This window comes from Petromyzon marinus, chromosome 43 (assembly GCF_048934315.1).
Source record: "Petromyzon marinus isolate PM22_M1 ecotype Great Lakes invasive population chromosome 43, UKy_Petmar_22M1.pri1.0, whole genome shotgun sequence".
Lineage (NCBI taxonomy): Eukaryota > Metazoa > Chordata > Hyperoartia > Petromyzontiformes > Petromyzontidae > Petromyzon > Petromyzon marinus.
This window is the reverse complement of record NC_133709.1, coordinates 152,270-167,633: the sequence shown is the minus strand read 5'-3', so window position 1 is coordinate 167,633 and position 15,364 is coordinate 152,270. Positions and strand designations below refer to the sequence as shown.

General features: G+C 53.5%; 1 protein-coding gene across 1 annotated transcript in view; it reads right to left on the bottom strand.

Annotated features, from left to right (window-relative positions):
* The window catches only part of LOC116951560 (sodium/mannose cotransporter SLC5A10-like), a 19,763-nt gene extending 4,399 nt beyond the window's left edge, over nt 1-15,364 (bottom strand). The window contains exons 1-11 of the mRNA XM_032970274.2: nt 14,887-15,364; nt 7,168-8,635; nt 5,627-5,698; nt 4,458-4,562; nt 3,645-3,704; nt 2,926-3,030; nt 2,351-2,456; nt 1,054-1,134; nt 691-896; nt 313-448; nt 8-115 (exon numbers count right to left, since the gene is read on the bottom strand). Coding sequence (XP_032826165.1) covers nt 8-115; nt 313-448; nt 691-896; nt 1,054-1,134; nt 2,351-2,456; nt 2,926-3,030; nt 3,645-3,704; nt 4,458-4,562; nt 5,627-5,698; nt 7,168-7,305 — 1,117 coding nt within the window. The 5' untranslated portion in view covers nt 7,306-8,635; nt 14,887-15,364. The remainder of the gene's footprint in view (nt 1-7; nt 116-312; nt 449-690; nt 897-1,053; nt 1,135-2,350; nt 2,457-2,925; nt 3,031-3,644; nt 3,705-4,457; nt 4,563-5,626; nt 5,699-7,167; nt 8,636-14,886) is intronic.

The following is a 15,364-nucleotide window of genomic DNA, read 5'->3' as shown; positions in this document are numbered from 1 at the left end:
TACTAACCGCTGGGCATGAGTTCAATGACGAGCTTGGGGTAGGCGATGTTGGAGCAGCCGACCTCCGAGCCACACACCTTGCGACACTCGCCCGGGTCCACACAGCCCACAGAGTCTGGGGGCAAGTGGCATGCGAAGGAAGCTAGAGGGTGAGTGAGCGGGTGATTTGAGTGGACGAGGAAGGCTGCGCATCAAGTTATGAGTGGGGGAGTGGAGTGAGAGCGAGTGAGCGATGTAATGATGGAGTGAGTGAAGATGTAATTAATTGTGAGCAAGATAGTGAGTGAGTCGTCGAGTGAGGAGGGTACGCACCGGGGTAGAGAGCACGGCTGATCATGCCAGGCATGATGATAAGCCCCATGGGCAGCATCTTGAGGTAGCTCGCCAAAATGGAGCCACCCTTGGCATGGCTCAGGTTCTTGGCGGACAGTGAGCGCTGCACGATCACCTACACAGACAAAGGCCACCCCGTATAGCGTTGGGGAAAGTGCTGTTTGCACCTATGAAGGTCGGCACGGCGCAGAAGGGGGTAGTGTAGCATATGTCTCCCCAGTGCCGATTCTCATTTACTGCTGAGTCGAGGCCCAGCACCGGTTCAGATATTCACATCACCACCCCACCAATGGAACCACGGCCTCGCGCCCGCTTTCGGATGGATGTCCCAGGACTGTGAGAGTGGCTGTCGCGTACCTGGTCCGTGCACCAGTACCAAGTGGCTAGGATGGAGAGGCCGAAGAGCATCCCGGGCCAGGGCAGGTCCCCGGAGCGCGCGTCGCGGAACATGTGCATGGCGTCGGCGCGCGGCAAGTGGCAGCTGGCGTTGGGGATGATGCGCGCTGGTATCGCACGCAGGTAAACCTCCTCCAGCCTCGCGTAGCCCCCGATCTGTCGGAACGCTGCCACGTGGCGGGGGGAGGGGGGGGGCGGCGAGTGGGGAGCAAGGGGGGTCATGTGAGAGGGTTGCAAGGAGATTGAGCGGAGGGGCAAGGGAGTGGGGTGGAGGGGGGAAGTAGAGGGAGAGTCAGAGGGGGTAAGGGAGTGTAGGCCGCATACCGGACACGCTGAGGATCACGGCCCCGATGATCATGATGACCGTCTGCAGCGCATCCGTGTAGATGACAGCGGCGAGGCCTCCTGAGGATCACGATGGGGTGAGCCCACAGAGACGCAGTCACCACCCCTATTCCACCACCCCTACTTCATCAGCCCATTTCTACCACCCCTACTCCACCAACCCAACTCCGCCACCCTTACCCACCACCCCATCTCCACCACTCCTACTCCACCACCCCTACTCCACCACCCCATCTCCACCACCCTATCTCCACCACCCCTACTCCACCACCCCTACTCCACCACCCCTGCACCACCCCTACTCCACCACCCCTACTCCACCACCCCTACACCACCACCCCTACTCCACCACCCCTACACCACCAGCCCTACTCCACCACCCCTACACCACCCCTACTCCACCACCCCTACACCACCCCTACACCACCACCCCTACTCCACCACCCCTACTCCACCACCCCTACTCCACTACCCCTACTCCACTACCCCTACTCCACCACCCCTACACCACCCCTACTCCACCACCCCTACTCCACCACCCCTACTCCACCACCCCTACTCCACCACCCCTACACCACCCCTACTCCACCACCCCTACTCCACCACCCCTACTCCACCACCCCAACTCCGCCACCCTTACTCCACCACTCCTACTCCACCACCCCTACTCCACCACCCCATCTCCACCACTCCTACTCCACCACCCCTACTCCACCACCCCTACTCCAACCACCCGATCTCCACCACCCCTACTCCACTACCCCATCTCCACCACTCCTACTCCACCACCCCTACTCCACCACCCCTACTCCACCACCCCATCTCCACCACCCCTACTCCACCACCCCTACTCCAACCACCCGATCTCCACTACTCCTACTCTACCACCCCTACTCCACCACCCCTACACCACCACCCCTACTCCACCACCCCATCTCCACCACCCCTACTCCACCACCCCTACTACAACCACCCGATCCCCACTACTCCTACTCCACCATCCCTACTCCACCACCCCTACACCACCACCCCTACTTCTCCACCCCTACTCCACCACCCCTACTCCACCACCCCTACTCCACCACCCCATCTCCACCACCCCTACTCCACCACCCCTACTCCACCACCCCTACTCCACCACCCCATCTCCACCACCCCTACTCCACCACCCCTACTCCACCACCCCTACACCACCACCCCATCTCCACCACCCCTACTCCACCACCCCTACTCCACCACCCCTGATGGCGCTGGTGATGCGGCCCGTTGGCTTTACCGGCGATGGTGTAGAGTGCTGTCACCACCAGCATGAGCACTGTGGAGAGGTAGAGGTTCCACCCGAGACACACGTGGATGAACAGCGCCCCCGAGTAGAGGTCGGTCTGAGGGCGGGGCGAGGGTTTGGTTGCGCACTGCTCTATCAACCCGGCATCCCGAGTTTAATTTCCGCTTATGGCCGTCAACGGTGACGAAAATTTGAACGGGTCGAGGGCCTCTCCCAAGGCAACTCAGTCTTAATTGAGTATTTGGTTTGGCGTGTAATCATCAGCCTTGGTGAGACAAATGCGGCCTGGCATGGTCCTGGCCACACCACCATGTACCGTGCTGGCCTGAATAGATGCTCGCTAAGAGCACTTGCTGCAACAGTCTGTTAAGGCTAAAACGGGCAGTATTTGTGTAGAGACACAGGGAGTGTGTAACTAAGTGAGAGCCCAAGAGAGTCTCGTGTGCAAAAGTGACCTGGTCACAAACATGACAAGAGCATGAAGTGAGGGGAAGGGTGGGCGGGGAATATGCGGGGAGTGTGTGGGAGAGGCGGGGAGCGCGGGGGAGACGCGGGGCTACTCTCACGGAAATCTTGGTGAAGACGGAGAGCAGAAGGGAGAGCGCAGACAGGTACATGCGGATGCGCTCCCCGCCGAAACGCTTCTGCAGGTACTCGGGCATCGTCACGATCTGCAGCCCCACACAGCGCGATGCGCCCTTAGCTGGGACCTGCAGTTGAACCTGGCTTGGAGCTCCCAGCCCCTAGCTCACTGACCCACTCTCTCATCCACTCATTCATTCATCCAACCATTCACCAAATTGCAGGTCATCTCATTTCACTTTCTGTTGCTTCCCTCGCACTGCCCCTTTCCCCCAAGCTCTTAGAATAATAATCACCTTGCTCAATGCAAGAAACGCGTGGACCCGAACCTATTCCGAAAACTCAACACATTTGTCAGGAATACTATTTGTGTGTGGTCTTAAAAACAAAAGTATCTACTGGGCGACGTTTTCGGCAATGGCCCTTCCTACTCGAAAAGTCGTCTGTTATACATTATATTTGTAACCCCCCCCCCCCCCCACAGTGCTATTGGTGAATGTGCTGAGTTGTGTTATTTGTGCACCACTGCCAACGGAGTACAGTATTGCAAATTAGTGCTGTTTGTTGCTGGCTGCTTGACATTTTGGGCCTTAGGGCCTGTGTCGACACAGCGAGGCGGCGAGTGGGGGAGTAGGGGCGAGCGGGTGAAAGGAATGGGGGTAGGAGGGGGGTGGAGGGAAAAGGGGGTGTGGGGGAGTCCTACCTCTGCTGAGATGTACACGGGCACGAACACCCAGGCGAGCGCCAGGAGCACGTAGGTGGCCTGGGAGGGATCGGAAAGACGCGGGTGGGTGAGGGGGTGGTGGGAGGGAGCCCCGTGCCAGGCCCCGCGCCCCCGGTGAGCGCGCGCGCCTGCGAGTCCCGTGAGATGCGGGGGGTTGGTGGAGCGGAGTGGGCTGGCCGCGTTTGGTGTGAATCGACTATGCGACTCGAGGAGCGTGTCTCACTGGCCGTTAAGACCTCGCGGCTCAAAATGTAATTATGTTTTAAACCGTTAAAACACTTGGGAAAATACTATAACAACAATAATGCCAATTTGTAACGCGAGGAGGAACCACAGACGAGTGGGAAGACTAACGCCAGAGCTCTGCGGCCCTCTATGTATCAAGGTGTTATTGGCAAATTAATGAGTATGAGTATTTACATGTGGGATGAAACTGGAGTACCCTGAGAAACCCCACACGTGCGAGGGGGCAACACCCTATCGGCCTATCCCATACAGATATAGAACAGGTGTCTTTCACACGTTGCTGTACCGCCGTCTCCTGGCGAGTCAGGGTATGGCTCCTCGATGCCCACGGAAAAGAAATTCACAACATATGTGTGCTCCACCAACCATCACTGCCTCCACATTGCTGCATCACAGGCGAGTGCCACCACCGTCCGGCTTGAAATGCCTCAACTCAGCCGAGCCTTTTCCTTAACGGCTTCTTAACACCGCCCAAACGCCCCATACAGACCCCGCGCTGGTGTGTGCTCAGTACGGGGTGAGACCCCCGGAGCGCGGGGTCCCTACATTCCACTCGAACCCTGCCACCGCGATGCCGCTTGCTGCTCCGGTCCCCGCGAGGCCGATGAAGAGCCCCGAGCCCTCGCTACTGGCGAACAGAGACGCTCCGATCTGCGAAGACACGGGGAGGGACATGGGGACTCACCTCAATCTCCACTCTCCTGCTCCTCTACCCCACTGGGGCAAGCCTGCACCCAGCCCCTCCCCTTACCGGTCCCCACCCAGCCCTTACCCTTTATTTTGATTTTACTATTCGCACAAATAAAAATAAACAAGGTCAAAAGGTGTGCAGGTGAGGTTGGAAACCCAAGAGGGGTAATATGAAACCCACACCAAAAAAGGAACAATGTATTTACAAAACAGATTGTTCGAGCAATTAAACAAATCATACTAATTACAATTGAACATGTTAAACTCATGACTGCAGGGATTCATATTCTTGGTTCTTTCGGTAAAGTCACGTAGAAGGGAAATAATAAAATAATAAAAATATAAAACAATATTGTGACTTTACCGAAAGAGACAAGAATATGTTAAACTCAGTGTTAAATAAAACATGTTTGTGTTTGCGTGAACATGTGTGCTTATGCGTGTGTGGGAGTTAGGCTACATGGAGGAGACTACTGGGTAGTTTGGCTCATCAAGCTGACCCATAGTCTATGCTTGAAGTTATTGAGGGATGATGATATTTTGGCAATATGAAGATAGGAATTCCAGAGTAGGGAACGTCTGTATCTGATGGAGAATTGACTTTGTGTGTGGTGTGGCAGTGGGGAGGGTGAAGGTTGTATCGGAGTGTCTTGTGTTGTATGCATGGAATTTGGAATTAACCTGGAAGAATACTTTGCAGGGTTTCGGTACGATGTCTTGGAGTTAAGTGTATTTAGAGATGAACGTGCATATTTTTAGTATATTGATGTTGTAGATGGACGTGATATTGAGTTTCTTAAACATTGGGGCAGATGGTATCAAGTAGTTAGAGGAGGTGGCCAGTTCTTTTGGATGGTGTAATTTATGTAGGTAGGAAGAATATGTATTAGCCCAGCCAATATTGCGGAAGATGAGATATGTGTAAATTAAGCTGTAGTATAGAGTATGTAGCATAGTTAGGAAGCAAGCCTGATGAACCAAACCAGCCCCTCTCCTTACCGCCCCCACCCAGCCCCTCACCTTACCGGCCACCACGCCATGTCCCTTCCGGCGAGGAAGTAGCCCTGCAAGGTGTTGCGGCTCACGCGGCACGATGACTACAAGGAGCCGGGGGGGGGGGGGGGGGGAGGGAATGGTACATAGTCGGTCTCGCCATGAAGATGGCCCAGATCCGAAAGCGCCGATCGACACTGCTGAGCCCGGGGTTCGACCCCAGGCAACGCGGCTCGTAATATAACACGGGAACTGTGGCAAGTTGATGCTCTCAGCCCTGGCCACCGATGATTACTCTTCATTTGGATACATTCCCACTAAATTGTGAGAATTAAAAACATATCAGAAATACGAAAATTGAAAATAGCACATGATTCACGACGGCGCTAATGATTATCTTGGGTTAAATATTCAAAGCATCGGGTTGATCATCGTATAGTGGATGACGTGTGGGAGAGTGCCCTCCCTTGCTGTGAAAGGACAACAAAGCCACTTGAATAGCTCCGAGAGAGGTTCTGTGAAACCCTCTTCCACGGGCCGCTCTCTGACACAGATGAGGTGGTGCTCTGTGAGATTTCCTAATGGATTATTGGCATCAGGACGTGATGCCGATAGTACCTCTGGAGCGTGTAGGAGTTATTTTTGCTTCGGCGACTTTGCACTCCCACCCTACGATTTTCTGTAACTCTATAGATATATCTGTAACTCTATGCACCTCCATGTAACTTTATGTAACGACAATGCCCTGTAACTGCCATCACTGCCCAGGGCAATGAATTGTGATCGTCCTTTTAACAGAGTTGCTTAGCTCAATACACCTCACCATCTGAGATAAAGTCCGTGTCTGACAAGTTGGCAGGGCCAATGAGCCAATGAAAATCCGAGACAGCGCAAGTCGCTGCTCACGGCCGCGAATTGGTGACTCATTGTCCAAGGCGCGCGCCCCCTGTTAACGCGTAACGGAGCAGACTGAATGAATGCACCCCAGCTCGTCAGGAGTTGAACCCGCTGAGTGCGTGTATGGGAGACTGCCTGGGAACAGCGGCAGGTGTTATAGGCTCGGGCCACGAGATGGGCAGCAGATGGCAATACACCAAGCCATCTGTGTGGAGTGTGACGTGTTACCTCCTCGCATGCGTGAGTTTTCTCCTGCACACGGGGCTCGAATTAAACATTCATTTGCCCAATAAGCCGAACGCAGCAGCGCGTTTTTGTACCAGTTGAGGGTCTTGTGTCATCTTCCCTGGATACCGAGAATCATTACCTTAATGACAAGCAGTCGCGCACCCTCACCCACCGTCATCCACCATCACTGCACCTGTTGCTACCGCCCCAATCACTCACCCACCCTCAATCATCCTCACCGACGCCCATACTCACCCACCCTCGCCGACCCTCACTCATCCTCACTCTCCATCATCTCCCCCCTCCCTCACCTCCCCCTTCCGCGCTAACCCCATAACCCCACACTCACCACACGCTCACCCCATGCCCCCACACTCACCCCATGCCCCCACACTCACCCAAACGCACCCACGCTCACCCCACGGCCCCACGCTCACCCCACACTCACCCACACGCCCACGAGGACGTTGAGCGCGAAGTAGGCGGCGATCACCACGATGTCGGCGGTGCTGAAGGAGGCGCCCATCCCATACCCGGGCTCCGTCTCGTTCCCCGGGCGGTAGCTGCTGCTGTTCCCCTCCTCCATTTCGGCCCCTGCTGCTGCTGCTGTCGCCTCTAGCACGCAAGTGAGACGAGGTGAGGCCCCTCACGGCGGGGCCGGTGAGGGGGAGCAGGATGGGAGGGGGGACACTGGGACTCGGTACGCATCGCCGCGCAATTAACAACACCCCCCCTCGCCCCAGCCCCGGCTTGCCGAGCCCCGTCTCCCGTGTTTGTCCCCCTCGTTAACCCCTCGCGGGGATCACGGAGGGGGCGGAGGGAGGTAATGGTCTGGAAAAGTCGGAGTGGTGGATAGTGGTGCCATGTGTCGCCCGCCCGTGCCCGTGTGTTCTCTCATCGTACAGGACACATCCACCTGTCACGACCTCCCACCACCAACAGGCAGACTCACACACACACAGCTGCTACACTCACCCAAACAGGCAAAGACAAAGATCTAATATTTTTACCTAAACACACTGTTGGGGCAAGTGCTGTTAGCGAGCACCTATGAAGGCCGGCACGGCACACGAGGGTGGCCAGCACCACGCCCGGCTACCTTTGTCTCCCCAGTTCTGATGTTTATTCATTGTATCTGGTACTGATTTGAAGCTGAGTCGACCTAGGAGAGGCCCAGGACTGGTTCAGATATGTTTTTGCTGTGTACGTGTCGTTTGCCTCCCTGGGTGCCCTTACAAACGAGACGCGATGGATTCTCCAGGTGAGCAGTTGTATACATTATAAAAACAAATACGTGGTGAGGCTGCAAGAGAAACGGAGCTAACCGGTAATCGGCTCGGGAAGGGGGCCGAGTGCCTCATGAGTTCGCACGAAGCAGGTGACCCATATTCACGCAGTGACTATGCAGAGGAGTCGGCTTCCTCCCATGTCTGTCTCCACCTAAAAATTTGTTTTACACATCCCATCAGCCACCCGGTTTTCCAGGAGTGCATACTTTCAGCAGCAAGCAAAACTCTGGAGCGGTGTTACAGCAAAGAGCCTCCTCTGTTAAAGATGGGTCTTGGTTCGATGCAAAACTCTGGAATCTACAACGCAGAATATTTACTCGCGTCACTGAGGAGAATATAAATAACAAACTGACGCAGCCAATTTGCTCCTTTCACATTTACGTATCTCCACTTAAAGACCGTTGGCTCAAGCCTCATTGCTGATGAGATACTGACTATCGAAATCGGTAAAGAGATTTGCTTGTGTTGAACCAATGCTGTTGAAATGATGCACTCCCACTGAGGGCTGTGTGTGGAGCAGCGGGTGGACGGATGGAGGAGGCGCTCTCCTCCTGCTGGCGGTCTTGGCGGTGGAGGCAGCCGCTGGGCGCTCCGATGCTTCCCTCTACCGGTCCCACGTGGCGGTAACTGCGGAGATAAATTCAGGATGTGTCGTGGCTTCAAGTGCCAAGTGTATTTGTGTAGTCAGGTAAAAACTAGTCTGCCAGTCGGGCGCCAATGATTGCTGCTGGGTGTAGAGTCCAGATTACGTAATTTGCGGGTAACTTTTAAATTTGGCAAACGTGGACCCTGACGTTGGCACGCAATGGCCTACACTTACGAATGACGTCAGGGGGTCTTTCACATCCACTGCGAATCACCAGCGCATAGTAGCATTGTGGTTAATTACACCCGCAGTAATAACCAGGGCAGCCGCTGCATTTGACCCGTGAACGTCTGCAACAAGTGGTGAACGCGCTACCGCTGGGCCACGCGTCCACCTACTCATGCGATCATCTCCTTTGGATATTGAGCCAATGGTAGAAATTCGACATTTCCGTGGCAGAATCCGGCGTTTTAATGTTAGACGATCACTGTCGATATCCACTCGCTGTGATAGTGCTAATTGTATTGCTCCCAAGAGGATTATGATCGGCTGAGTTAAACTCGCGTATGGTGGGGTAACGTGTGGGTACGCGCACCTCTCCAAACACGTCTGGTGAGCCAGTATACCAAATTCCCTCTCGATCTTCCTCTAGTGGAGGCCCTCCCGTCAGCATTGGGGTGAGCGAGCACTTGCAGTGCTGCGCCTTTGCTCGCCGCCTCGCTGTCTCTGCTCGCGACACGCGAATCTCGGCTACATCGTTTGGCACCCATTGTCGGGTCCGGTGCTGGCTCAGCGGTGGAGCGAGCAATCTGAAAGTTGCGAGTTCCAATTCTGATTGGGGGTTGACTCAACCCACCATCCTTCCCTCCGGAGTCGATAAAATAAGTTTAACTTTTTGGATAAGTGGTAGTTGTCTTGTTGCGTGTGTGTACTTGTGTGTGTGCGTTCGAGATGTATATTGTTGTGCAAGCTCAGTTGACGGCGTATTGGGTGACACCGAACACCCCTCGCGAAAAGTGGTCCGCGCCATGGCGCCCCGGGGTTTCCAGAGGTCGCGTCTGTAACTGGAGAGACGAAATTATCATAGCAGAGGCGGATTGAAGCATCATAGGTGGAGACTACATTCGAGTATGCACCATGGGGTCCTGGTTGTTATCAGATTCAGTCTTAAATTGGCTCATGAACAGTTACCCATTCGTTCCATGAAAAAGGATCATTGTCCGAAACGTCACCTGTTATATATAGTTGCTGGCCCTTGATGTTTTGAGCCTGTGCTCAGCAAATGCGTTCATATAAATATCTATGTTTTTCTCACAAGGCCACCCGTTGTTGCTGGCGAGTGTCGAGTTGTGTTGCGCGCCCCGGGCCCCAGGCGGGGCCACACATCGCCGCGTGTAGCCCGAGTCTGCGTGCCATGGGAGATGTCGCGGGCCAAGAATCGCATGAGCTGATTCTTCCCATGCAGAGTATATTCATGGAAATCACACGAACGTGTAACGCAGCGCCGTCATGGCCGCGCAGTCCTCGCTCGCTCTCGAAGAGAGAGGACGACTCAGTGGCGCGAGGACGACCCAAAGACAAGTGGGAAGGCAGCAGCAACGACGCGGTGAGCCGGTGGCGAGCCAGGATACGGCTCCTCCTTGACGCCCACAGGAGAGGAAGTTCACAACCTTTGTGTGATCCACCAACTCTCGCTGGCCCTACACAATGGCGGAGCCAGGATTTTCAGGGAGGGGGGGCAACCCCTCCAGCAATGAAAAATGATAGGAGTTGTGAGTAAGTAAGGACTTGTCCCTTGCTTTTTATTCGACGTGTGTGCAGCGATGGCGCAGCCATCGATCGAGGGTCGAATTCGAACCGCGTTGTGTGATTGGCATTGCGCTCGCTGAAGGTGAATTCCTTCAGGGAAGTCGTGTACTGTATACGCAACTGCGCACAATTCTGAGTCACTTATAACTGCTTTGCCGTTACTTATTGCCAATTATGGACTCAGACTATTGTCCTATCATCTCATAGAGTGGTGGTGCCACGACCACGGAGCAACTCCGCAAACGCCGCACTCCCCTCCCGGCCCCCACACTAAACACACACCCACACACAGTGCACCCACGTATTGTCCTGACGGGGGTTGCCTGGCACATCGGGTTTTGATTCGAAGGGCCCCTAGAGGGAGAGTCCCACGGTTTCCCGGTGCCAGGAGATTGGCCGACCCCCACAGGACAGGTTACATTGCGGTGCCCCTAAATTGGCTTAAGATTTTATGGGCGCAGAACGAAAAGTTCATTGGGCAAACCGCAATGAGTTACGACACTGGGAGAGGCGGACGGTGGAATATTAGGCCAGAAGAGCAGTAGCAGACCCCGTGGCCCTCCATGTAGACAGCGCAGGTGAGCACGCGATTGACTGCGCAGTACAATGCCACCCTGGGCCTTTGAAATGAGGGGATTAGGCCACGGTAGAGACGGTGGAGAGGGACGATGACGGGGGGCACGGGTAAGCGCCCGATTGGCTGCACGGTATGACATCACCCTGGGCCTTTGAAGTTTAGAGAATAAAAATTGGTGCCCCGGGACGGTGAGTTCAGTTGTCTTCAACCTCCGGGCGATCCAGACCCCTCCCCTGCTGTCCTGCCTCCTTGAGCCACTCGCAGCATCCGTGTGATGCCCGCGAGTGTTGCTACGAGGCAGTGATCAGCGAGGGTTTCGCTCGTCCTTCACCCTCCGACTCTCACGGCGTTCATGCGACGCCGTGAGTACAGCTACGAGGTACGTGGTAGAACGTTTGTTTAACTGGGGTCATAGGCAGAGTTAGGCTAGGCTCTCCTCACGAAATATTCCTCCTCCGGGTAATGTGTATTGGCGCCATTAATAAACTTTCCCACAGAAGATCCGTGTGGTGTGATTTTTGTGAGTGTGGGGAAAGTGTCAGCGTAGAGTATAATTCGAGCGTGTGTGTGTGAGGCAGCGCGGGTAGTAATTAATTAATGGCTCCCGTTACCGGGGAGCCGCATTATTTCTGTGTGTGTGGGGAGAGCGTAGGTGTGGTGTGAATGCGTGCAGGCGTGTGAAGCGCGCGTGTATTCCATCATAAACAATCGCCGACGCTCGCGTGCGTGTTTACACAGCGCGTTTTACGCAGTGTGTTTACGTAGCGATGATCGCATTAACGATGGGGGCGCGCGTACCTTATCGTCAACCCGGCCGTCGTTTTGCCCGCGTGCGCGTGCCCGCGTGCTTGCACAGCGGATTAAAGCCGATCCCGCGGGAGGGGGGAGGGGCGCATGCTTATTCACACGGCTATTTTTATCGCGAGCTGTGGTGAGCAGCGTGCACCAGTATGGGCACGCGCGCGCACGCAGCCACCTCCGCATTAGTGGTGGTGTACGTGAAGTGTGTGGGATAACCCCAGACGGTGGGGAGCCAGCCACTAGCCATGTCCCACAGAGAGGACGCTGGTGCGGGGAGGCCGATCACTTGATCGGCGACAGCCCGACGAGAAGGGGCAGAAGAGGAGGGGGAGAGGAGGAGGGGGCCGTCAGCTCCCACAGAGTCCCTGGCACGTAATATAATGCTACATAGTGACAGTGGGGGTCGCAAAATGCCGATTTATTACTAATAAACCCAATGATGCGATCTAAATGAGGGATTTCGATCGGATCATTGGGGGGCACGTGCCCCCCCCCCCCCCACAGTGCTGGATCACAGGTATCCCACCACCACCCGGCGAACCACGCAGCTGACGTGCCCGGGGTGGGGTGTGATGGAACTTCGAAATGGGGTTCCGGCAAGGGGCGCGAGTGCCTCCCCAGCCGCCCCGATGAGTCCGGTCCCCTCCACTCGGTCCAAAGTCAGCGCAGAGCCAGTGGTGTGAGGGAGGGCGAGTCTATCCATAGAAAAATACCGCGTTTGACTTACCCACAAATTAGTGATTATTTTATCGAACCCAAAAAGAGGGATAATGATGAGCTGATTCAACCTCCAATCAGGATTTTAACTTGCAACCTTCCGACAACGAGCCGTTCGCTCGAGCCAGGTTAGTGAGTAGTGCAGTGGAGTGAGTCGTGTAGTGAGTATTAAGTGTGCAGTGAGTTTCGATTTAAAGCTTTCGTGACTGCAAGATTCATCTTCTTTGGTTCTTTCGGTAAAGTCACGTAGAATGAGAATAAAATAATAAATTGATCAAATAAAATAACACAATAAAATTCTCACGACGTTTCGGCCACAACACAAGCGGCCTTCATCAGGTGAAGGGACGAGACTGTCTGGAGGACTGCGCTGGAGCGAAAAAGCCACGCTCAGATCGCGACCTTTAAGCTGTGTGAGAAGAAACAGCACCTTCACAAAGGAATTAGCATATAATTTAGAATTGAAACAGCTGAGTGATTAGCTTGTGACTGGTCACAGAAATGGCTATGTTAAAGTTAAAGCATCCACATCCACAGAGGCACCCCTTGACAAAGGAATTAGCATAGAATTTAGCATTGAAATAGCTGAGTGATTAGCTTGTGACTGGTCACAGAAATAGCTATGTTAAAGTCAGAGCATACACATTCACAGAGGCACCTAGTACAAATCAAACAGAAGAATTTAGCATTGAAATAACTAGGAGAATTTAGCATTGAAATAACTGAGTGATTAGCTTGTGACTGGTCACAGAAATGGCTATGTTGAAGTCAAAGCCTACACATCTGAGCTATTCACAGTAACTGGGTATACACTACAATATATAATGAATACTATATAGTGAACCAATAAAAAACTAAAATATAAAATCAGCTAGCTGATTGGAGAATATATAGAGTTTATTGATAACATTGAGGTAATTTATATTTTAGTTTTTTTATTGGTTCACTATATAGTATTCATTATATATTGTAGTGTATACCCAGTTACTGTGAATAGCTCAGATGTGTAGGCTTTGACTTCAACATAGCCATTTCTGTGATCAGTCACAAGCTAATCACTCAGTTATTTCAATGCTAAATTCTCCTAGTTATTTCAATGCTAAATTCTCCTGTTTGATTTGTACTAGGTGCCTCTATGAATGTGTATGCTAATCACTCAGCTATATCAATGCTAAATTCTATGCTAATTCCTTTGTCAAGGGGTGCCTCTGTGGATGTGTATGCTTTAACTTTAACATAGCCATTTCTGTGACCAGTCACAAGCTAATCACTCAGCTGTTTCAATTCTAAATTCTATGCTAATTCCTTTGTCAAGGCGCTCTGTTTCTTCTCACACAGCTTAAAGGTCGCGATCTGAGCATGACTTTTTCGCTCCAGCGCTGTCCTCCAGACAGTCTCGTCCCTTCACCTGATGAAGGCCGCTTGTGTTGTGGCCGAAACGTCGTGAGAATTTTATTTCGTTATTTTACTTGATCAATTTATTATTTTATTCTCATTCTATGTGACTTTACCGAAAGAACCAAAGAAGATGTGCAGTGAGTGTTAGATGACAGGGTAAACTCAGGTGATGAGGTGGGACTGTCGATAATGAGCGTGGAGTTTAGTGATAGGGGTTGGGTGAGCGATGGGGAGAGGCTTTACAAAATCACTAATCAGACAAGTCACCCCCTATCAATATCTGCTCTTACACATCCCATCTGCCACGTGGCCTTTTGGGAGTACACGATTTCAGTAGTGTTGGTTTATTACAGGCAAACTCTGGACCGTTTTAAACATTCCTGAGTCTCATCAGCAGTGTCAGGCTTCATTAAACCAAGGGTGTGCTTGTGTTGTATATATGTTGAACTTCTTTCTCACCGTATGTAGCCATCCGTGCTAATCGGCGAGTGTGGTTTGTGTGCGAGGGAAGGACAACAAACTAAACACTCCCATTAGGCAGTGTGGCTGATGGGATGTGTAAAAATGCGTTTATGTGGAGGGGCAGATGTCTGCTTAGTGATTGTGTTATATTCTCCATAGTGACGCTCGTGATGGTGTTGAGATGATGTAGGCAGTGGTGGAAATGTGTATTGTAGAGTTGCCACTGAAACATTTTCCTCCTGCAGCCAAGTTCACAGCCACAAAGACACTCACACCCAGTCACCCTCATTCATACACTCTCAAACACGCACGCATACGCCCTCTCACGTTACTCACCCTATCACAAATTCACAAACCGTCTCACCCTCATCAGCTATCTCACACTCACCCACTCACTCACTCTCACTGCTGTTTCCCCTCTGCGGAAACCCCGCAGTGCAGGGATAGGAGGAGCCGTTGTGAGCCGTGCCGGTTCGTGTGTGCGGTGCGGTGAGCAGAGTGCCGGGGTGCAGACCGGCCGTCGAGTACCGTGCACATCTTCACCAATGGTTGTAGGTGGTTGAGGCAGGGCCAGGTGACGGCGGTCGAGTCATTGCCTTCCCGGCCACGCAGAGTACTGCAGGGCGGGTTTGATACGGCAGCAGGCTCGCCACTGAAACATACTCGGCGCCAGGGGGTGCTCACGGAACCGGGAGTGGAGCCTTCGCCCCGCCGACAGCCGCGTGATTGATCCGCGACGGCCTCAGCGGCCGTGGCAGATCCTGCAGAAAACTCCGTGGCGCGAGCGGCTCCGAGGCGTGGGCGAAACTCGTGGCAGCGGAGACGACGGCGCCGCTCACAAACCGGACTGGCCGGCACGCCCTGCCCGGCTCTGTTCCTCTCACCACCACCACACTGTCCGAGTCGCGTCGATTGAGATCACGCACGTTAACCAAAATTCAATGCAGTCGTCAGTAACACTCTGGCTAAGGTGACGTTTCGGGCGGTGGCCTTTTCCTCAATTATT